Source organism: Nothoprocta perdicaria, unplaced genomic scaffold, assembly GCF_003342845.1.
Source record: "Nothoprocta perdicaria isolate Ctin4 unplaced genomic scaffold, notPer1 scaffold_326, whole genome shotgun sequence".
In the NCBI taxonomy this organism is placed as follows: domain Eukaryota; kingdom Metazoa; phylum Chordata; class Aves; order Tinamiformes; family Tinamidae; genus Nothoprocta; species Nothoprocta perdicaria.
The window spans coordinates 221,763-246,186 of record NW_020455562.1 but is presented as its reverse complement, the minus strand read 5'-3'; the positions used below and the strand labels follow the sequence as shown (position 1 = coordinate 246,186).

General features: G+C 42.2%; 2 protein-coding genes across 2 annotated transcripts in view; one reads left to right on the top strand and one right to left on the bottom strand.

Annotated features, from left to right (window-relative positions):
• Positions 1 to 727: 727 nt before the first annotated feature.
• OTUD6B (OTU domain containing 6B) lies at positions 728 to 9,390 on the bottom strand. Its single transcript, XM_026043279.1, has 7 exons — positions 9,300 to 9,390; positions 7,955 to 8,109; positions 6,689 to 6,784; positions 5,438 to 5,750; positions 3,912 to 3,973; positions 3,102 to 3,208; positions 728 to 2,565 (listed from the first exon to the last, which is right to left on the bottom strand). Exons 1-7 carry the CDS (start codon positions 9,388 to 9,390, stop codon positions 2,481 to 2,483), a joined length of 909 nt encoding a protein of 302 aa, XP_025899064.1. The 3' UTR covers positions 728 to 2,480.
• A 10,356-nt stretch (positions 9,391 to 19,746) lies between these two features.
• Positions 19,747 to 24,424, top strand: part of PIP4P2 (phosphatidylinositol-4,5-bisphosphate 4-phosphatase 2) — a 20,945-nt gene continuing 16,267 nt past the window's right edge. The window contains exon 1 of the mRNA XM_026043277.1: positions 19,747 to 19,868. Coding sequence (XP_025899062.1) covers positions 19,763 to 19,868 — 106 coding nt within the window. The 5' untranslated portion in view covers positions 19,747 to 19,762. The remainder of the gene's footprint in view (positions 19,869 to 24,424) is intronic.

Genomic DNA, 24,424 nt, shown 5'->3' with positions numbered 1-24,424 from the left:
GGGAGGCCACATCTGCAAGACCATGCCCAGTTCCACATTCCCCCATACAAGAGGCAGGTGGAGCTACTGGAGAGAGTCCAGCATAGGGCTACAAAGAGGATCAGGGGATTGGAGCACCTCTCCTAGGAGGAGAGGCTGAGCCTGCTTAGTCTAAAGAAGAGAAGGTTGAGAGGGGATCTTACCAAAGGGTATAAATACCTTGAGAGAAGGTGTCAGGAGCATAGGGTGGGACTCTCTTCAGTGGTGTCCAGAGACTGGAAAAGGGGCAACAGCCACCAACAGGATACTCTGCCTGAATCTGAGCAAAAACGTCTTGACTGCAAGGGTGACAGCACTGGAACAGATTGTCCGAGGAGACTGTAAAGTCTCCTTCTGTTTTCTATTTCATTATTTCAGTGCATACACTTCCCCTTTGTGTGTGGACATAGATATAATTGAATAAGGTTAAAATCTAAGTACAAAATTAAATGCAACAGCAAGAAAATTTGCCACTAAAAACAATTTATTATTTTTGGCAAATTGCATACATGAGCAAGGATGTTCTGCTCATCATATCAAAACATTCTCTTGTTTTACACAAACTGTAAACATCTTCAATAGGACAAACCGTTGGTGCAGACATGCCAAAGTTCCAGCCTCTTTTCCCTCAGTTAATCAAACAAGAAAGAAAACTCTGCAAAGTGATTTTTCTTTCCTTGAGGAATCTACAGAAAGCAGAATTTGCATTTCCTATCATACAGTTTTAAGCAACACTGAGAAAAATATTTTTATTGATTCTTTATAGGCAATTCGTAACAGAGTAAAGGTATCAACTTTTGAGTTTGCACTCAAAAACAGTGTTTCACACAATCAAGATAATAAACCTGATTCATCAAATTGCTATAAATACAGCCGTTTGCTATACTGCATCAAATATGTCATATCTGATGTCATATGAGAACACATCAAACTCTAGCTCTAGTTAATACTTGATTTTTTTTGATGGGCATCACTTCAATTCATAATCACACTTTCTGTGATTTTTCCTCTTTTTCAAAGTGCTTTAAATTAGACAATCTGTCTGATCTATGCAGTGAATACTTATTTTAAAAACAATTTTGAGGTAATATCATATTTTAATTCAGAAGTCCCAGGAATGCCCAACTGCTGCCTAGCTTTACTGAAAAATAACAAGATGAAGACTCAGGTCAGAGGCGTCGAAGTTTGAAGGAACTACTTTTCCCCAAATCTCTTCATCAGCAGAAAAACAAAACCATGCAGTTTTTCACTAAGGCTTTCTTAAAAGTCACGGTCATTAATAAATAACTGATTGCATGACAACTTTGGCTTCAGTATACTGCCACTTTTAGAATAATATTTATAATTATTTCCAAGACAAAACAAAATCTCAATTTCTAATGCAGAGAGAAGTCATACAGAGTTAAAAATCCTTCAAATCTTCTTTGGACACCAAAAGGAGCAATGGAAATCAACTTAATTTTCCTGCAGATTGCTTTTAAAGTTGCAGACAAAAAAAAAGTGTTTTTCTTTTTTTGTTTGTTTTGTTTTTCCATCTGTACGCAACCAGTTGTTTTAAGCATTATGAAACAGAGCACCTTGATGCACAGACCAGCCGGTCTGTAACAGAACATTGAGTCGAGTTCACTACCCGAGCTGAGCAAGCTGGAGTGCTTTGTTGGGTAAGCTCTCTGTGCMATCCAAGCACAGAAAGGGTACAGATGGCCCACAGATGAAAGATTATGAAGGATGAACAGTACAGTTAACTCACATGATGACTGTATGTCACGGCATTAAACAGCACTGCTCTTYCTCTAACTCTGTAGAAAGAGCATCAAGAGTTCAGCTCCTACTGAGAGCTGCAAAACAAGTCCCCAAATCTCATTAAAAGCTTGGAGGAAAGGCCATAAAGTAACATTAYGTTTGTGATTACTCAGCCAAGTACTATATTCAGTACTGAACTGGTCAGCTGAATTGGTCTTCAGCTYTTCCCTGCCCAAAGGGGATCCTTGCTACAGTATGAAAGCCAGAGCCTATGGGACTAAAGAAACACTGTARGGGACATTCCACCAGTGCAGAGAGAAGCATCAGTTATTTTGAAGGCCTCAAGTCTCCCATAGTCATCAAAATCTATCAAAAGCAATGTAGCAGGACTCTTCAAACCTTAATTCTTTAGTAAAAATGCATATTAACCAAAACATTTACTGCTGAGTATTTTCACTCTGTCACGGGATGAAGTTTACCAAAATGTTCTTATCAACACAGCCAGCATTTTAGAGAACATTTTCTAAACATGATTAATACCAACAAGTTCAACACTCTTGTTTTGTTGCTTTTAAAATCTAGGCTTATTTCTAACTTATAGTCAACTCTTTTTCATTTTTAACACATTCCAGGTAGCTTTACTTTCCAGTCTGTTTGAGAGTTGTCCAGAGTCAGATGAAGACGCAACTGTTGTCCATGTGGACTTCGGACTTTTTATGCTAGCTGCCATTTTCTGTAGCATTTTCTGTTAGAAGTTTTACAGAATTGTAATGCTCTCCTAATCCATAGGCATGTCTCATATACCTAAAAAGAAAAATTTAATGTTTAACAAAAAAAAAAAATGTTTAACAAAAATTATACTGCACAAACATTAACATTTCTTAGCTTAAATAAATTCAAACTTTAGCAAAGAAAGATATAGGTTTTTAAATTCTGGTATATTATTCTATGCCAGGAAGATAGGTTTTGAATAGAAACATTTTCTGCTGCTTTGCACACCTATTAATTAATTATCTAGCATAGTAATAATCTAACAGGTCCAATAGCATTGTAATATACATCACATATACACATATGCATATGCATGTAAGCATATAGTATACAAATAAAACTAATAAAGTGGTGACTGAACTTTGTATCAGTCAAACTAAATATTAACATTTTAAGAAGGTTAATTACAGCATTTTTCAGTGTGAAATCAYAAACACCACTTCTGATCTGCAAGGTCATTACTGAAGCAGCTTTTCAAYGTCTGGTATGCAACATAAAACAAAAAGGCAGATCAGTCCTCTTCTATATGAATAAATTAGTTTCAGGGGGGAATAACATTATATACTTACACAAGTGTTATTGGTTTGCCTGAATATTCTTCACCGACAATAATGGGAGGAGAATCCATCTGCACTACTTCAATAGGCGTTTGCAAGATGTGCGACAAAGCCCTTAGCTTCAAAGATTAAAAGCAATTGGATAAATAAGATCAAATCCAAGGTGGGAGAGCATGTGGTGGGGGGAAGAAAGCATGACATTTCCTTTAAATGAACATATGAGATTGTGCACAAAGTTTGAAGTAGTAGCATAAAAAAAAAAGACTTAAAACTAATCAAAATGGTTTATATTTTAACTTCAATTAAAAATGGGCTGCATTAATCATTCTTATTGAAAAAAGTAACATCATGCTAGTGTCAGTACTCTTACATAAGAATATGAAGCAAAATTAAACTAAGCTATACAGAACTATGTATTTTCTAAAGCTCAAATATCATTCTGTACCACAAAAATCGATCTTTATTCCACTCCAGCCAGCTTTGCTGCCATCTAAGTCAGCATAAAATAGCAACTAAGCCCCGATAAAATACTTTCCCCTTAGTTCCTCCTTGGGTTCCTTTCTCCTTAGTTCTTCCTCCTGTCAGCATTTCTAGTGACACTGGCAAGAGGCAAGTTAAAGACTTCAGTAGTTTTTAAAACACCAAAACAGCAGGGAACCATCAACAGAGGTTACTGAGATGCAATTTATAACTACTGGAGAAAATTCTTCATAAGCTCTGAATATCTTCCATACAGTCTCTTTTTATTTTTTAAGTCATTTTTGAAGATATAACCACTCACTTCCGAATTTCACAATTAGAAGCTGACAATACAGTACTTACTTCCAGCTGCCCACCCCATGCAGCAGTATTTGCTATGTCATCACAATATTTTTCAAATTCCTCTGTAAGGAAGAAAAAAAAAACATTCAGCTTTCAGTAATTTTCATTTAGGGACAGGCACGTGGTTGCATAATGAAGAATATAAGGGAATGGTAGATATAACAAAATATATTATGTAGGAAAATATTTCCTGAAGAGACTGGAAGCGCAAACAAAACAGTAGAGGCAAGAGAAAAAAAAAATACATAAGAAAAAAAGAAAGAAACTGAAAACAAGAATAAAAAGCAATTATGACATTTGGCTCTGATGTTAGCTAGATGCAAAGTATGTTTTAAAAATCCTGTAACTATGTGTAGTTCAATCTTTTAATTATAAATTGGCTGCCTTGCTTTTAACCTTTGAAATACTTAGAATGCAGAAGACATTCCTTTCATACCAAGAAGTTTGAGTTTGGGGAAATATAGGGAAAAAAATAAAAACTTTCCTCAAACTTGCCAATGTCCAGCACATCCAGTTCTCYATGGTTTTAACAGGAGAAAAATATGGAAAGCATGAAAAACTCTAGCTATTAACAGAGCAACTATTGAAAGACATCTTTTACAGAAGATATTATATAGAAGACTTTCAAACAAATTCACTGATGAGTCACAGCACTTCAGGCTACAGAACCCTAYGAGTAGATTCTGCTTAGAACTGCTCTTCACATTCTCCCTAAAGCAGCCYGAGACATAAAACGCCTATGACTCCCTCCTGCTCTGCAGAACTTCAGCCAGTCTTCACCTGGAGCATATTCATCTCGTGGCAATTATCCCTGTCAACATGGAAAAGACTGCGTGACAGCACCCAGTCACCCAATGAAATCTACAGCAATTAATATTAAATGAGGCCAGCAATAAGTTAAGGAGATAAARCAACTTGCATGGTGCTCCTGATACACAGAAAGAAAGGAACGAACAGTTCACTGCTCAAGTAGTGCCTAAGTTCCATTTAGCYGCGTTTGCTCAGCCTACAGCACTGYTCTACACTAAACTTTGTTTTCCAGTTTAATCTCTTTCTAAAGAAAGGCTGCAAAATGCCTAAGGTAAACACTGAAAAAGTGGAGAATAGGAACAAGCATCTGTGAAAGCTACTATAGAATAGATTTGCTTGAATTTAATTCTTATACTACTTTTCAATAACATTCCTATGTCAAAGAAAAAAAACATTGATACTAAAGTTAATAAAATCATCCTTAACCTAGTAGATAAACTGTTTAAAATTTAAATCCCATCCCAGAAGACAAYTTCCATATAGTAACCAAGCAATCCAGGTACAAAAATATTCTCCCTTCTTAAAGGAAATACCAAATTACACATCAAATCACATTTCTGTCTTCCATAGAAAACAGTAGAACCAAACTGTAAAAAAGCTGAGTAATAAACATACTGGAATGGACTAACCTCATCTCAGTTGTAACTGAGAAACCTAACCATGATCACAATCAGTTAAAAAGAGTTTTTAAAAATCTCTTATGCTACAACCTTTACCTTTGCTATACATTTCTCCTGTGCTGGGGTTTGTTAAAAATGGCAGGAAATCCTCCAAGTGACTTTGCATATACTTTGCTGTTTGGTTCCTGAGAGTTGCAACAGTCCAGGAACGCTGATGATCCTTGAGCTGGTCTTCAATAGCTCTGTACATGCAGTGACCATCTGATGGGATCTGCTTAATCTCCAGGTGTCTTGTTGCCAACAGGGAGGCAAGTTTCTGACTTTCCAGATGCCTCGCACCAGTTAAATTTGCTATCTCAGCTTCAGCTATCCTTTCTTCTCTTTCCTTCTCCAAGGCTGCTTTTTTTTCCTTAGATTTAAAAAACACACTCAATTACTGGCCAGACTCATGTCCGCTGTTAAACTAAGCGCCACATTCAATGCTAAAATTAGAAGATGTCTTAGCTTAGTGCTTGCTTCTGATTCTTCGGTTTCACGTTCATGAAAATTCATTCATGTTTGTGAATGCTCTTCCCAATCAGGACCACCTAACTGCAAATCCAAACTCCTTCACTCAAGTCTTAGGAAATGGAAACGATCAATGAATCCCAGGTGTCTCAGACTCCACACCCAAAATCACGTGATAGAAGAACTCTTAATTATTTCAACACGCAGAAGTAACACTTTACAATACTCATAAAGAGGCTATTAACTGTACTAATTTGTTCAGAATAACCTAGGAATTTCAACACTTTGGCAAACCACATAAATAGTTAAGTCACAAGAAAGGGAATTCTAATTAAACAAGAGATAAAATATTACTCTTTCAAAACGAGTATGAGATCTGCCATGAAGAACTGCATTGATGAGCTCATGGACTTGTAAAGTTTTATTACTTACTTGCCATGCACTATTTTAAGCAATTTTATTTCAATTAATTCTTTTATTAATAGCTTCAATGACATCAGAGTAAAATTCCTTCAGAATGATTTGGAGATTTTGTTTTCCTGCTTCCCATCTCCTGAACAATTCTGCTTCCCAGCTAAAGACTGGATGTAAACAAGTGCAGATATTTAAAGATGCCTACACATCTGTAGGGAGTAGTCCTATAGATTTTCAAAAAACCTGGTAGACAAGACATCAATAGCCGGGTAGTATCTCCTGAAAGAGTCTTAATTCAGCTCTTACAATTAACATCAGATGAACGCAACTCCAATTAAATTTTAGAAAGTATRTTCTTGGCACAGAATTACCAACCCTTCTTTGGAGAACTCACTTTAAGTAAAATGTTTAAAGGTTAAGTCATACCCGTCTCTTCTGCGCTTTTGATATGCGAGGCTGCTGAACATGTTGCTCTTGTCCTTCAAGGTCTAAGTTTGCAACCCCATCAGCCACAGAATCTAGCTAAAAAAAAAAAAAAAAGAAAAAGTTAATATTTTAAGTAATAGCACCCAATATGTGCACCTCCTAAGCAGTTTTAAGCTATATTTCCAGGTAATTTCCAGGTAATTTCACCATATAACATTATCTACAATAACCTGTGTGGCACAGTACTCTAAAAGTCAAAATAAAGCACCTCGCATCCCACTCCAGCACCACACTTGGTTACTTTTTATAACAATTCTGTCATTGTTGAGACTAGATAAYATACACACCGCAAACTTAATTCATGTTGCCTTAGAGGTTTCACATTGACATTTGAACACAGCTTAGTTGACCTGTTAAGCCAAAGCCCCTAAATAGCTGTTATCAAGTTCTCAATCAATCACTTATTATCAACGAGAGCAGAAGGCTCGACCTGCCACACCAAAGAATCACAAGCAGTTGTAAGGGACRGCTGGCAGTTCAGGGAGAATGTCAAATCTAGCCTCCTTATCATGGTATTAATCAGATGTCTTCCAAAGAGATATGGATATAATTTCAGTACAAAATTAAAAATAAGAAATAAAAAACACAGACATCTCAAACCTAAATCCTCTCAGGGAAACCTATGCCCTAAGCAGGGATTCTAGCTTGAAAGGGCCTCAGTAAAAGTCATCTGATATAACGGGGAAAAAACCACACCTTTAATGGAAAGAAAAAAAAAACTTATTTAAATGAAATAACACTTGAAACTAATCTATGCTTTTACAAATAAGCATTATGCTTAATACTTATGTGCTAATTACTTAGGTCTTGATTATCTGCTTAAGCATTTGCCTAAAAATTTTAAAAGTTTAGACTTTTACAGGGACATTGCCCTTGCGACCCAAAGCTTGCCACAAGGATACGTTACAGGCACTTCTCAATCAAGAAGAATTCATTTGTTTCTTTAAAATATTTAAAGCTGAAGGACACACACTGCTAGGGAAACACTGAAGCAGATGTCCAAGCGTGCAGCAGCACCATGATTCACAGGCAATTGTACTGCCATTAATTAATTTAGGCAGAGGAAGCATCTGAACGGGCTCACTTGCACAAATAGGACTTGCATTCAAGCATATGATACAAATAATTTCAGATTTTAAAGGTAAGTTAAAGAATCCCTACTACAAGTTGTACCTGTACAACTGCAGCTCAAGTTAAAGCACGCACCTTATTCTGCTCAGGTGAAGCTTCCTTCAGCTGCTTCAGTTCCTCCTTGTGCTTCTGCTCAAGCTCTGCCTCCAGTTTGGCAACTTCATCAGCCAGCTGTTTTCGTCTCTTTTTGTCATTCTTGGGAACTGCATTTTTCATGCCTTGAATTTTAGCTGTTAAAGAAGTAGCGCAGTAAGACATTAGCTCTGAAGATTAGATATTCCATAATCATTTCGGGAACAAGGATTGCAAGTCACAGAACACTCAAAAAGCTCGACATTAATATAGTGCAACAGTTAAGGTGTGAGGCTGCCTCCTCATATCAGAGAGAGACATGGATTTAGGGTATGAAGGAAATCCATAGGGCTTCTTGGATGACGAAGGGACTGGATCATCTCTCATATGAAGAAAGGCAGAGAACAGAGTCTGTTCAGCCTGGAGGAAACCAAGCTTGGGAAGGATCTTCTTAGCATGCACCAATATATGAAAGGCTCTCTCTTCCATCCTTCCACCCTCTCTTCCCAGAGAAATATGATGACAGGACATCATATCGTGACAGGACACGAGCACAAACTGAAGCACAGAACTATTTCTCTGAATATAAGAGGAAAAATTTTGTACTGTGAAGGAGATTGAAGCAATTTTGCTCATCAAAAACTGAAAGTGAGAACAAAATCTATGCAAGGTCCTAATGCACACACACTTAAACACACTGGGAGAGCACCGACAGTGCAGAGGATGGACAGGATCCTCAGGTGCAGAACATGMTGGGTGTTCAGGGGCTGAGACCCATGTTATTTAATTATTATGACAAAAAAGGGTTTTGTTCCCAGTGGGAGTGCTTCTTGGGAGCTCCTTTTTGGGTGGCAATTCCTGCAGGGTGCTTCCCTCTCCCAACCAGGCCCTACCTGGTCGCGTCTCCCGCATCTCCCCTTCCTTAGCGCCACAACACAAACCCAGGGGCTCCCTTTTCCCCTTCCAGGCGAATCCCACCTCCCCCTAGGCCTTTCCTCATGGGCACAGCGGGTGCTCCCGCCCTCAAGCCTTGGCTCCCGGCCCTCACTTCAATGGCGGGAGGGGAGCGCRCCTCGCTAGCGGCACCCACAGCTCTGGGGCGGCGCGCGGGCACCTTCCCCCCTTCTTTAACCCTCCACCGGCGACAGGCGGCCTCTTTCACCGGCTAGCCGCSCAGCCCGACACGGGTCTCGGCGCTGCGAGGCGCAGAGGGTTAAAGAGGAGGCGGTAACGGCGCGGGGCACGCGGCGCAAGGAGCGCGGCCGCGCACGGCGCGGGCAGGGACGGCGCCTGCCGCCTCCAGCGCCCACGGCGGGGCCGGGAAGCGGCGCCGCCGCCATCGCCTCACCCTGCAGCGCCCGCCGCTCCCTGCGCTGCCGCCTCGCCAGCAGCTGCAGCGGCTCCTCGGCCGCCGCCTCCTCGTCGCCGGAGCCCTCCATGGCGGCAGCTCGCGGCGCTTCCGGGGCCGCCCCCGCCAGCTCCGCCCTGCGCCATGGCCGGCAAGGGCGGGACGGCAGCGGGAGCGCCGGGAAGACGGCACGGCGGGAGAGGAATCCCCGTTCGCGGGGCGGGAAGCGCCGGGAAGATGGCACAGCGGGAGGGGAATCCCCGTTCGCGGGGCGGGAAGCGCCGTTCCCGGGGGGCAGCAGCCGGGCTAAAACCAAATCACAGAGTTGACAGCTGTCAGCTAGGAAAAAAAATAAAAACTTCTTTTTAAAATTAGCTTTTAGCTAGAAAAGTAGGCAGGTATTGAGAAATACCTGGTGGTCTCCACATATATCTGCATATTGCCAGCAGCTCTAGAGTGAGGGCAAACCCAAGTATCAGATATTTCTTGACCTACATATAGGCTTTATATACTTTGTCAATTTACCTACACATGCACATGTATGTAAACACAGATTTAATGTGTTCTTTAAAATACATTCAGAAATAATAAATACTGTATGTTACTTCTTACATCTTTTGCTTCATGAAGTTATAGCCAAGAGAAAAAAAAATGTATTTTTTTACCATAAGAAAGCATTTAAATGTTCAGGTATATGACCCAATCCCATCCTTTAGTGCAGTTCTCCCGTGTTTTGTAGGACTGAAGTGTAAATCTTTCAGCACAACTTTCAGCACAACTATCCCATCAAAAGGGACATGAATGAAGGAGCCTGTGCAGTTCTTGGTCCAGAGTTCCTCCATATCTTTAGCAATAATCCGAAACAGGATATAAAATAAATTCCAGTAAAGTCTTAAAGTGACAAAATGTAAATGAATTGGTGAGTGATGATAAAGCCTGGWAGGGTGGTTAACGTGATCTTATGATATGGTAGCCTCCATTGTACAACACGTATATTAATGCAGTTGAGGGTGACACAGGAAGGGACACCTTAGGACACAGTGAGTATGGGACTGCATTTTAGAAATGAGTGATAAAGTAAATGAATAGAAGGACATGCAACACAGCCAGCGAAATGAGCTTCATTTTCTGCCATGAAATACAGAATAAACAAAAACTACCAAGCAAAGTCTTCAGATATTGTACTACTATGCCAGCATTAATGGGRTAGTTGCCAGAATGTTCTCAATTCCAACACCCCTACATTAGAAAAATGTTGAAAAATTGGAGAAAACTCCAAGAAGACTTAAAGAAATGATCAAAGACTTAGAATACCTTTACATAGGGCTGTTTAAATCCTATTAAGTGCTTAGTTTATCCAAATGCTCACGCTGGCCTTGCAAGGCCTCCGTCCTGGCCTGCGGGGCTTGTTCCAAGCCTGTTGTGAGCAGCTGCTCYGGGAAGTGCAGCCTGGTGACAGGGTTCTCTGGTTAAGAAATGGAGTTTAACTGTGGGACAACAGCAAGGGCACTAACAACATGGGACTAGGATGAAARCAGAGGCCACAAAATAAACAACTCGCTGAAAGACAGGAAGAAAAGGAAGCTGTTTTGAGCGGACTCCAGAGAAGCAGCAATAGCTGTGCAGGATGAAAACAGCGAGGCAGTGGAGGAGGAGGAGGATGTGTCTGCTATGGCCTGCAACAGTAACGCTCACCAGCGTGACCAAGCGTGCAACCCAGGGCTGCTATAGAGAAGCGAAAACATAAAGACAAAATCCTGTACTTGATGGGAGAGGAAGTGCCTTCATGGGGACGTACAGGCRGCGGGTGCTGTGGGGCTGCCAGGGCTGCCAGTGGCCCCCAAGGCCCCCATCTTTCAAAAGCCCTGACGCTCCCTTCTGCCGCGTGGGCCCTGCCTCTCTCTGCCTGCYCGCCCAGGAATCCTGGCTCCTCCAGGGCCTGTCCGTGGCCAACGGAGTTACAAGTTCATAACAAAGTCTAATTGTAAGAGGCAGAAGTGAAACAAATACAAATCAAGACTGAAACTAGAGATACCTGTGAATCGCTTTTTTCTGTAATGTGCTACATTTACAGTTACCCAAATGTTAAATCAAGACTGATGTGTTACTGTGATTGTAGTGTACCTGAGCTGTAAGTTATAGGCTCCATGCAAGAAATGTTTACCAAAGTTCTCCTGGAAAATGCAAGCAAGGCAGACTAGATTATCATAGTGGTCCTTTCTGGTATTGAAATTTATGACTTACCAAATCTGTTTTATTCAGAAAACTCAAACTTCCTATCGAGATGAATGATAGCCGTAAGTTATATTACGAGGACGTTTTACATACTGTCAGAATAGAAATTTTCAAGAGTAATGGGCACTTTTGAAAGGTGACTCTTAGTATTGTCATGCTAGTCCATGAAGTCAATGAGTGATAGTTACCTTTCAGTAACAGCAGACAGTGAATTAAATCAGGTGTTGTGTTCTCTTTGTTTCATACTTTGTGAGGAAGAAATCATGCTCAGCTATTTACACTACTAAGCTTTGCTATCCTTTCTATCATCTTTTTTTCCCCACTTTAGTTTTGCAATGCTTATTAAGCATGTTGAAAAAAAGGATTTGCTTTTTACATTGGTATTTTATGAGTAAATTAGGTGTGGGACCCACTCTGCTAAAGTCTTGCTTTTGTTTCTTTATTTGCAAAATGAGTGGGCTAAAGCTGTCTAGAAGATAGTTTTCACAACAGCAGTAAAGATCGTCCAAAAATGACTCCAGCTAAGTGGTCAAGCAAAGAATCTGACTTACTGTTTTTAATAAGAATGCATCTTGTTTTCCTGTGCTCTGTCCACGATGTATCTTGATGAGTACTAAAATGACCGATAGACTTGTTGTAGCTCTATGTAAAGATTTTCTAAAATGACTTTATTGTTTTGGTTGATCAAGATTTTCTTGGGAGTTTTCTGATTTACATACTGTTTAACAAGTGAAGGCACCTTGATCCCCAAAACTGAATTGGAAGCAGCTGCACTTGCCTTTACTCAGTGTCCTAATACCAGTGGGTAGTAARTTTAATATTTGCAATTGTTTTACATGAGCTAAGGACTGAATATTGCATTGTATTGAAGCCTACACAGGGCATGCACATCCCTAAAGCCATCTAGATTCTATAGGCTCCATAGATTCAGAGTCACTGGTTACTCAGGTATATTACAAACACTAGGTGCCAGAGCAGCCATAACCTGGAGATATCTCCATAACCTGGAGATAGTCTTGTTTTCTGGGAAGATCRCTAGTGAGAAATACATGCATGTATTACAGTTTTACTGTAATAATACTGTATTACATGCAGTAGTACAGTTTGCTCTAATCTTAGCAAGAATTCTGACCCGTGCTCTGCTCAACCACTTGAAGGCACTGTGATTTTCCCTGTACACTGTTATTTCCTCTCTAGCCTGTGAAATTGCCAAGTACAGCCTGTGCTATTGCTRTAAAACAGTAAGTGACACATTGTAAGCACTCATTTTTCCCCCAGTAATCTGATAATCTTCCCAGATTTCTTCTTAATGAAAGAGAAGAGAGAGACTGTGAGTGGGCCACACAAATATGGATTGGCCTGTCAATGTGTTACACATTCAGACAAACCTGTCACAGTCTGTGCAACACTTAGGAACAATAGGCTGAGTAAAGTAGTGGATGAGTTTGGCAACAGGCATGTTTGCTCCCTTCCAGTGTGTTAGGATGAATGGTCTCTAAATGGAATGATTTATGACTGCATTGTGGAGACTCAGGAGATGGAATAAGACAACAAGTGACTAAATAATGGGCACAATCTAATTCTTTGAAAAGGCGCAGAGCATATGAAGGATACAGTGCTTCGCAAGTGAGGAGAACAGGTCAAAAGAAGCAAAGAAGCTGTAAATTACAACTGATGCTGCAGTAAGAAAGCTTTAGTTCAAACATTTCAAAACAGTGTCATTAATTAATACYAATCATCTTCCATATTTCTTTCAAAATGTCTCATGAAGTTTTTCCTGTATATTTATAGAGCCCATGAATAAGCTCCTGCCAAAGCTCTCTACCTTTGCTGTATCTTAACAGTGAAATGCAGGAGAAAAAAAAAAGAATTCCAGCAGATTCCCCAAAGCAAGCATTAAAGAAAGCTGGGCTGTATTTCCCTTCATCTGATGATACATAAATGGAAAATGATTTTCCCTACTTACAAGAAAGTGACACTTAGGAAAACAAACAACATAACTTTATTCCTTCCATTTTCTTTGGGGRAGAACAGCTATTCAGCTGTCTCCTTAACTCTACCATTTTGCATTCTGTGTCCTTTTTATACATCCCTACATCCTGGATGTTATTCCTGACAACAGGTCAATTGACAAGAACAAGTAGCGCCTTGCTCTGCTTCGACCTTCCCCAAGATCATACTGGGTTTTGCATTAAAAAAACTGTAAATTCTGTGGGAGATCACAGTGTTATTGTTGTGCTTTGCACTGTTCAGTAGAGGCCTTTGCCTCTTCTCAGATGTGCAGTTATTCCCAACTTTATCCATGGCAGCTGATGTCAGCTCTTAGATTTGCCRGACAGACCAATTTACCCTTTAAATAAAATCCCTCCTTACCTACATCACTCATCACTGGTGAGTGCATCTGCTTCTTGAAAACTGTTCAGCCATGGGAGTATTTAATGTTTTACAGGCTGTTGCATTCTGCCTTGTTCATCTTTTGCTGCTTTGTCTGCAACTCGATATAATAAGAGCAAAGGTATTAGCATGTTAATATAAGCCTTGAGTGYAAGCCTTGTTTTTTGTACCTTCCAGCAGTGATTTTCCTAAGCTACAACAATCTCCCCACCAGGGTATTTGATGCTCTCGTTACCATCCTCCAATCAGTTGGCTGTACTCAGCACTGACTCCTTCATGACAGTTTCTAATAACAGTGATCTAAGTATAATWATAAGTGGCAGTATATCATATTTTGCCATGGAAACATGGAAGAAAGGAACATGGAAAAATTCCAAGATACCCCATCTAGCACCACAAGGGTAGAGCGGGTCAGTTCAGCCTTAGAGCAGAGTGCCATCTACTGAAGTATCAGAAGGAACTTGAGATATTTGCCTATTTTTCTTGGATGTCTTTCATCTAGTAATTTAATAAGACTGATACTACTTAGGTTTTATGACCAAAGCCTCAGAAATCTTTATAGCTGACAAGTAACTCTAATCATAAATGTAAAAATTCCTAAATAAATTTGTAATGACACTGCTTCCCTCTCACTCTCCCCAAACCCCCCATCCTCAGAAATAAAAAATAACTAAAAATTAGAGATCAAATGATAGAATTCATTCAAGAATGGAAAAGAAGGTTAAAAAAAAAAAGTATTAAAAGGTTATTCAAAAGCCACTGGTACGATAACATTTGACAGAAATTAGTAAATGAATGGCATATATCTACAGAAGGAAGGGATCTAGGTATAGGCATTTACTGAGCTGCAAGCTCTCACACATAAGGCAAGGAATCTTGAATATGTGTAATGTGATTAGGAAGAGATGAATAAATTAAATTACAATTTTTGAAAGTAGATGGTGTTTTCAGGATAGCCAGGGAAAGGCTTTGCAGATACGGTAATACACTAATATGGAGCCAGGCTTAAATAAAATTTAAATCACATAAACAATTTTCCTGCCAATCAGGCTTACATTTCCCAGTGTGAATTATTTCAGAAYTGAGGCTGAAAATTCCTCCATTATTCTAAAAATAAAGTTAACTAGAATAGCACCAAGACTATAGCAGAAATGACAGCTATGCCATCAGGAAAAGATAACAAGAATGAGCATTACCACAACTGCAATTCCAGTTAGGAGAAATAGGAGAGATACCCCTTTGTGTAAATGCAGATATCTTTACCATGATCACTTCTGTCAGCAGAATCAGCAGTAGAATTAAAGCAGCTTTAGAAGAGCAGCCTCCATATGCACTCYTGCACAGATGCTCTACAGCAACAGGAATAGAAGAAAAAATATCAAAAATAGCTMTGCAAAGTTGCTGGCCAAATGCTGCCCATTGCTCTTTGGAAAAAGTGCATGCTGTGAGGGCAGCTGGCTGGACTTCTTGCTGCACTTGCGTGGTGTTGTTCCCGTTTTTRGAGCTCTGCAGCTCCAAAAATGGGAAAGAGGAGGTTGGAAGAACAACTCCCGTTCTGCAACATTGGCAGCTACCAATATCCTGAGTCTCTAGAGAATAGATAACTTTTTGTGGCTGTGTTTTGCTAATGGAAGAGTGACTCAGAACTATGAAGAGCTGAACTGCATGGATGAGTCTAAACTGCTTTTGTGCAGAACAGGTTCATATTTGGTGTATTCCTGTGTTCTGTAGACTTATTACCCTGATTTTGTTGTATGGAGAGGAACAAACCACCCCTGGTACAAAAAAAATGGGATTTACGTGATGTTCCCATTTACAAGGTTTTTGTATACTTCTGCATGTGAATGAGTAAGAATAGACTGAGTCATAAATTAAAATACCATACTACCAGTCCCAGAGTTTATCATTCAAGTTGTTGACATCAATACCAGTGTACAAAGCCATCTTGTATCTAAAGTCTAAACTAGGTTGTAACACAGCACAAAGATCGGGAATTGAGAAGCGTGAAAGACCTGCCAATATGACAAAATATGTCTTCAAGCTATCCCTCATATCCTGGATATTGTATCATAGATATTGTATTATACTGTATTATCTTCAATGAAACCACACATGGAAAACTACAGTTAGTTATTTTTATAACTAGTGCTACTAATTATGTTATATCCTATATTTCATATTATACAAAATATTTTATTGCATTTCTTAGACTATGTATAGAATAAAATTTCAGCTTGTTATAGACCTAACTTTGCAGCTCAGGATACATTTATTAATTAAAATCAGGATAAGGTTTTGCAAATGGTCTATATGCTGTTTGTAATCCCTTCTGTGTTACCATATTTAAAAATGAGCCAGATCTTGTTATATCTTGCTGTGCCTTGTTTTAATGTAGAACATCTGGGAACACAAAAAATAAGCACTTTTCCTTTTWTTTTTTTTTCATATACTAATCAAGTAGTAGAAGAGAAAKTAATTTACTTTGGTTACACAGGAAAAGAGGTATTAAGAGAAAGATATGGAAAACAATCACAGAATATAAAACAAGGTGCCTCATAATAGTCTTAGTTGCTCAGTTTACCTTTCCTTTTCCCGTAATGCCATATTAATTTTTTTATATCCCTAGGAATTCAGGTATTCTAATAATCAACCATCCCATATAACTAGATCTTTCAAAAATAATTTCAACTGACTGAAGTTCTGCAGACATATGTAGCAGATTTTTATTGTTCTGTTTTACTATTCTTTTGAGCCCCAAAAAGGCGATAGGCTTTTCATTGATTTTAGCTATGTATAGAAGTATAGTATCTATTAAATGTAGAATATGACTTTAATTTTTGTCTACTTAGATGGTAATGCTTGAGTAGTATCTGAAAACTGTGTGTTTCATTACAGATAGAAGTGATCCCAGTTTTTTTCTTCTTGCTCTAACCATTAGGAGGAAGCAAACATGCCCTTTGATTAGACATGGGAAAAACTCTATTCCATTTCTTACACAATCAATCAGTGGGATGTTATATAAACTTGCATTACCCATTTCTAGAAACTTATTGATTGGGATTTTTATCCTACAAATGATTAGGATAGTCCTCTTGTGTGTTTGAGCAACTGCTGCCTATGGATTTGGCCTTGGCCTCTCTAAGAGGTACTTTTGTAATAAAAATAATGAGTAGATAGATAGAAGGGTCATTATTGGAGGTTATTTGTTCTTAACTTTAACCTATAAATTCACAAAGTTACCTGAGAAGAATCAGTAGAACATATATGGACTCCATACAATAATTTTTGCATTACTAGTTAAACAGCCTTCATTTAACAAAGATTTGTAGCTACACTTTCTATGCTATTTTTTGCACCTAAAACTAGCTTCAAAAATGTGCATTTTTGCTCATGTTAAACTAATTTGCTTCTTTATTTTATCTAAGAATAATAATAATAAAAATAAATAGCCACCAAGGATGGTAATGTTTTCAAAATGAAAGAAAACTTGAGCGTTACCAGGTTTTGGAGTCCAAGGGCAATGAGGCTGCATGTACAAAATGAAGCAATGCTCCGTGCACCAGGGCCTGTCCTAGGAATGCTGTGGCCCTGAATCCCGGCAGGATTTATCCTCWGGCGAGTGCAGTCAGGAGCAGGGCTGCTCAGGGGGTAGCATCCCGACCACCCAACGAGGCAGGACTTTAATAGAAGAAAAGGGGTAACGAATATTTAGCATAAGGCATTTGTGTCCAGAGAGAGAAGGGTAGGAAGAAAGCAGCAAGTTCTKGCTCCTTCGTTGTCTTACACTTGGCGTTACCCAGCCTGTGAGCGCTTCCCTGTGCAGCCACGTTTCAGCTAGCTAAAATGCATGGATCCTAAATACTGAAAAACAGAGCTGAACAATTGAACTCTTAACTGATTTCTGCTGTTTTAGAGTGTGTAGCAGAGACAAAAAGACTTGAAGAGCTCTAACAAGTCAAATCACAGGAGCTAGAAAATAAATAAAATGCATTTATTTTTATCTTGAGTGGCTACTTATTCAGATGACAGTCATATTTCCAATAATAGGTCATCAAGCTGGGGTGCTTAATAACAATAATTCTCGCCTGTAAGTGCAGGCTTCAGTTGCTTGGCAGAGGTGAGTTGTGCCGCCGCTTTCCCTTTGGGCAGCTGACACTGATCTGGGGGTTTAGCCTTCCTCCAGGGGCCTGGCACCTCAGTTCTGTGCACAGGTCCCACGCAATCGATTTTCCATAATTGCTGATCGGAATTGCAGGGGGGGAATGGGTTTTGGTGGAACTCAGGGTTGTCTAATGTGTGGCTTTTTTAAAAGTCTTAGGTTTTTGGGTTTTTTTTTTCCCAATATTGGGAAAATGATAAGGAAAATGAGCTGCCAACTCTAGTTCCTATAGTGAAGTTCCGAAAAATCACCCTGTGTCTATCAGCTGACAACCAGCTATGTGATAGTAAGAACACAGAGAATATCTCTGCATACATCTTGACTAGTACTAGTAAAGAGCTGCTCTCGACTTGCCAGTATCAGCCTAACTGCGGCTCAGAGGCATGAAAGATTTGGTGATGCACAACAGTTTGCACCCTAAAWATCCTCACAGAAAAACATTCTTTAAGTGTCCCTTTCATTCAGAGGGGTTTTTTTTAAAAGATAACTGAAAACTGAAAAGTTTAATTTAGATCAAATTGGCATCTTGCTCGTTATTAACATCATTTTCCAAGGGAAGAGCCAGTTTGATGTGGCATGACTGCGTTTTCTGCATGATGAAGATGCTTGGCCTAACAACCACCTGCCCTGGAATGAGTTATTCCTTATGTGGTAATTTCAAGGCTAGATGAAAGTCAGTTTATTTGTGCAGGAAAGACCATTTAAAAATGTAATTCTGACCCGAGTGAGAAAGACTAGACAACATTTCAAAATTTACTATGAAATTAAAAATACTTTTCTAAGTCATTAAAATAACCTACAAAAAATGTTGCATTTTGTCATCACAATTTTACATGGCATATTCATTCCATGTTATATTAAGGTAAAAATGAATCATTTCAGCCCTGCAGGGAGAATGCATCAGCTTCTTGTTCATGTAATTTATATAATTATTTCCCACACAACCTTTCAAACACATCAGTCTATTTTTGTAAAGGAGCTGATTTCCTACACTCTTAGCGTCTTTCTTTTGACGCAGAARTAATTGCTCCCACAGAAAACGTCGCAATGTGACAACCTAGAGTATTTTATCGCTCAAGACAGTCTTTGGGCAGGAGCAGGACCAGCTGGCGCCGCCTCGGCCCGGGCCTGGGCGGCCCTTTTCCAGCTGGGACTCGCTGCCCTTTCCTTGGGAAGGCRCCCGCGTTGCGTTTTCCGCGGGCGGCGCTTTGAGCGGCGGGCGCGACCGCGCTCGGGGGACGTTGCGCAGCGCTGCCCGCCAAGACCCGGCTTTGCTTTAACCTAATAACRCGAATAACCGCCCGCGTTGCCTCGTGGAATAACGTGCACGACCGGCCGTGTTGCGGCGCTGCCTCGGCGGCGACACCGGCCCGCGGGAGGGCACGGGGGCTGCCGCGCCGGGGCGCCGCTGTCCCCACGAGGCCGGCGCGCCGGTTCCGGGCCCGGTTCGAGCGCCGGTTCCGGGCCCGGCCCGGCCTCCCGCGCTCATTAGGCGGCGCCGCGGAGGGCCCGTCCCGGCCGGTCCCGCCTCCTCTGCYGCCTCCTCCTCCCTCCCCGGTTCGCTCCCAGCCCCTTCCCGCGGCTGCGCTGCCGGTGCCACCGCCTCCGCCCCGCTCCGCGCCGGCCCTGCGCTCCCGCCCTGCGTCCCGCCCTCCCTCCCGCCGCCGCAGTAGCCATGGCTGCCGAGGGGGTGGACGAGCGCTCGCCGCTGCTCTCGGCGCCCAGCTCCGGCAATGTCACCCCCACGGCGCCGCCCTATTTGCCCGACAGCAGCCCCCGAGGTGAGGCGGCCGCCGCCGCGGCGGGAAGGGGGGGCCCTGGGGAGGCCGCCGCGCAGCCCGGCGCCCTGCGGAGCCCGGGCGGGAGGCGGCCGGGCGCCATCGCACCGCGTCCCCGGCCGCTGCGGCGCCCGCGGGGGCCCCATCGGCCCCGTCCCGCCCGGGGGGGCCCGGTCCCGCCGGGATGGGGGGGCCCGGTCCGGCCCGGTCCCGCTGCGGGGAGGGAGGGGGGGGCTGGTCTGCCCCGTCCTGCGGCGCTGCGGAACCGGCGGTGGTCGCCACCTGCGGGGCTGGCTGTGCCATTGACATTTCATTTATTTTTTTATTTATTTATGTGTCATTTGACGTTTAGCTCTTCCTTTCGTATTCATTTTTGGCGGCGCAGGTCGGGGGCGCTGTGGGTGCCCGGGGGGTGTGTGGGGAGGCCGCCGGGCACAACAGGTAAGAGGGGCCGGGAAGGAGCCGGGCACCGTTGCTGCGCACGACGTCAAATCTTTTTATTTTAAATAAAAAACCCTTGCAGTTGCAGGACAAGTTTGAACCGGCCTGGTTATTATAACTAACCTGCGTGTCGGAGCCTGCCAGGTAATGGTTGGCCCTGCTGTTAATTAGGAGCAGGGTTTAGGTGAAACAGGAGCAGCGTTCAGGTGAAACATTCCCGGCTGTGAACAGGCAGGTTGGGCGCTGGGAGGTGGCGTGAGGGGCCGGGGCAGCATGTGCAGGGTCCTCGGCGGCTCCCTGGGGGCTCCCGAGCATCCGTGGGGCTCCTGAAAATCCGTGGGGCTCCCAGTGCCCGGGTGCCCTTGCACGCAGGTTTGAAGGCCGTGGCTGCCTCCAGCTTTGGTTTTAAAGCATCCAGTAGTTGAAAACCTGGCAAACGGCTTCATTTGGTGGTGCTTAAGCCTCTGGGCTTGCAGAAATAACCGTTTTGATGAATTCTGAGCGTCTAGGAGTAGAGGGAGAATTTTACTTTAGAAATGCAAGTTAGGAGGTAGCTGTGTGAAAATAACCAGGATTATGAAGCTGTATTTTACCAGATACACCAATAACGTTTTTTTTTGATCAATTTAAACTCTTTAAACAAAGCAGAATGGAGAGTGGGAAGAAAAGGGGAGGTTGGGAGTTAAGATTAAATAAGATTATCGTAGCTTTGCAAGCAGCAGCCTTGTAAATGTAAGATTACAGCCCTGCCCTTGCTGGCTCTACTGCATTGGGGTGGTACTTAAAGATTTTTATGTAGTTGTAGAGATGTATTGCATCTCAATATAAACAGTTATGTGTGTGTTGTTTCTGCATAATAACAATTTCAAGATAAGTTATGCATATATGAAAACACTGCAAATGTGACTGGCAAAGGAAGAGCTACCAGTGAAGTTCTGTGTGTTTTGAATAAGATTTAAACTAATGGAGGTTGTCTTCCCATGCTTTGATATCAAAATGCAATTTTAGTGCTGCAGATGATGACTATTAACCTACGTTCGAGTTGCCCAAACCAATATCAGAGTGAAAAGCAGCAAGGGTCTATTTTAATTCACGTCAAATTGTCTAAGATTGCTTCTATTGCTGAATTCTAGATTCAGTCATCTACCTATTCACCTACTCAGTATTTTTATTCTTAGGAGTTGCTACTCTGTAACTGTTGTTATTGTATACATTTCAGTCTATATTCAGGTCATTATATATGTACAATAATGAAAATGCATTGGATCAGGGAGTATTACTTGGCCTGAATGCTTCCTTCAGTTAATAGCTGCATCCTGTTGTATCCTGTGTGCTGCCGGCTGTAGCCCTCGTTAACCAACGTGGCACAGGTGGCACCTTCTCCCTTGGAGAAGTGAATGAGGGAAGTGCTGGCGGTGAGAAGTGGCCTTGCCCTCAAAAGGGAGGAGGAGCCACCAATCTTTCTCAGACGTCAGGCTCACTTTTGGAAGTTGAGGTTCCCGTGCTTCATCAGCCCTTAAGCACTTCCTCCTCCTCCAAACTTTCTCCAGTCCTGTTTCCCGGGTGCCTTACGGAGGCTCCATAGCTCTGGTCTCCTTGCTCCATATCTGTCGGCTCTCCTTAGCAGCTCGCTGTCTGCAGCCAGGCAGCGCTTGAGCTGACAGACTGTCCTTATCTCGGTCCCCAGCCCCCAGGCCAGGCAGAAGCAGCCGTCTCAAGGGGAAATGAAGTTTGCTTTAAAAACCCCTTTCCACAGCACTTCCCTGTTTATCATTAGCTAATATGGTGGAGCTGGAGGGGCAGAGGAAGGGCCACTCCATGCAAAACTACCACCCGAACGTATGTCAACAGATTTATCTCCTTGCTTGCAGTTGTCTGCCTTGCCCAGTACATAATCCTGAGCTTTGAACTGGGGTTTGGAAGAGGTCGTCTCCTTGCAGTGCTCTCGAGGTGCAGCTGAGCCTTGCAGTGTGAGCTGGTGGACACTTGGGTGCCCTTGAAACCCGGTAGGGGCCCCATGTTCCTAATAGCGGAGCCAAGAAGGAAAGGAGGCCTTGGATGTTGTCCCGGGGCACAAAGCTTAAGGAACTTTTTGTGCAAACAGGGTGGCACCATCAGCTCTGCTTCCAGGCAAATTTCCCCCACTCGCACAGYGTCTTGTTCTGCTTTTTCATCTACTTACTCTCAGTCCTTAACTACCAGGTTCTCACAGCCTACCCGTGGACACCAGTATTAATGTGGACTAAGAGAGGTGCTGAAATAGATCACTACCTTCCCTGCCACTGTTTGCTCTCCTCCCCTCAAAAGGACAAATATTTTCTTCTTGAACAAGAACAAAACCAACTTCTATGGAAATCTGATGTCACTTAGTTTCTCTTGAACCAAGGCAAAGTGGATATAGTTCCCCATGGTTTTTACATATTGGGGAGGAGATGGATAAATGTGTAAGTGCCAAACAAAGTTCCTAAGGTTGACTGTGTGCAATCCTCCAGTCGAATATGTGATTTCCCGCACAGCGTTTGTGAGGGGTTTGGGATGACTGACTCAGATGTGTCATGTGCCAGGGCATTTTGCTGATCTTGCTGGTCTAGTAACTTGCATTTCTTGGGAAGAAACAAACTAATAATATACCTGTAAACTGGAACATCCATAGCAGGACATCCAGTTACCTCGTTGAAGTTTGCACTGAGTTCTATGGTGTAAAGGTGAGACCTGCCAACCATCCATCRGTGGACCTTGGACCTTCATGAACTGTATTGTAGTTGCTGCATTTAGCCCGAGATAGACACTGTCAGGACCAGGACTTGCCAAAGTTGGTATATGAAGATGCCTTGAAAGTTGTCAGTGTTTCTATTTAATGAGCGGCAATGGAGAGGGAATATCTTTATTCTTCTTTTCATCCCCCAGGATAATTTATTTGTATGCAACTTTTGGGGGGAGGTCTTGGACCTCTTGTTAAGTCTCTAGGTTGCAGGCCAGGGCAGCGCAGGCTTTGTGTGCTGTGGCAGCCTCAGTGCTGCTGCACCGCTCTGAGAGACAGCCATGATTTGCTCGGGATTGTAAATTTGCTGAGCTGGCAGCATCGGSATAGAGCCTTTGCTCACCTGGGAGGCAGGCAGCGCCAGGATGAGGCAGGAGAAGGGACGAGTGCTTGTGTGTGCTCGTCTGCCACCTTGGACCAGTTCTGAAGACTGGTTGCAAGCAGAAGTAGCCTGTTTTGCATGTGTAGAAATCTGTGTATATTTACCAATGCTTAAAGTATTCTAATGTCATTCAGAGCTGAAAGGCTCATAGGTCTGCAGGCTTTCCATTGCTTGTTTTTGATTTGTTTTTCATTCTAGTACCCTTCAAGATACTTGCTGCCTATTTTTGTAACACAATCGCCCTCTGCCCAGTTGATGGGGTTTGAGAACTCATCTTTAAGTGGAGAGAACAAAGTTCAGTTTGACAGCAGCCCTTGAGAAGAACCCTCAGAGCTGGGATTGAGCTATAGGAATCTCCTGACAGGGAATTCGGTATTTAATCTGCTGGACCTGCTCTTTATTTTATGGCTACCTGTTCCTGACGCTGGGATTTCACTGTTTGCTCAGTTAAGCAGCCTGTTCATGGCCAAGATGAAACCTCCCTTGCTGCAACCTTAACTTTGAAACCGCATCTAAGAACTGACATTTCAGTTGTCCTGATTCCAAAACTGTTATCCATAATTGTGGTTTTCAGCTCCCAAACTTCCTCAAGGTGCCCCCCTTTCCGCTTCTGCCCTGCGGAGCTAAACCCAAGTGGTGACCTGGGTAGTTTGTGTGGCCAGCAGCAAAGAGGGGGCTCTGAGCAGCGCTGCTGCTTCCCACTCCTGCGGTGATTTTTGGATCCGAAGGATGCGCAAGGTTCCTGGCACTTCTCCGGTATTCTCGTTAAGACAGAATGACAGACTGATGGGTTTTCCTTAGAAGCTTAATGCATGGATTTGTCAGCTTTGATAGCAGCTTGTGAATTTTTTCCTATCAGATTTAGCATTTTTTTTCAGTGCTGTTCGTAAACTGAGGGAAGACTGATCTTTCATTGCTTGGCTGAAGCCTTTATTGACGTTTTGGATGCAATTACAAAATAGTTTAAGTAGTTCC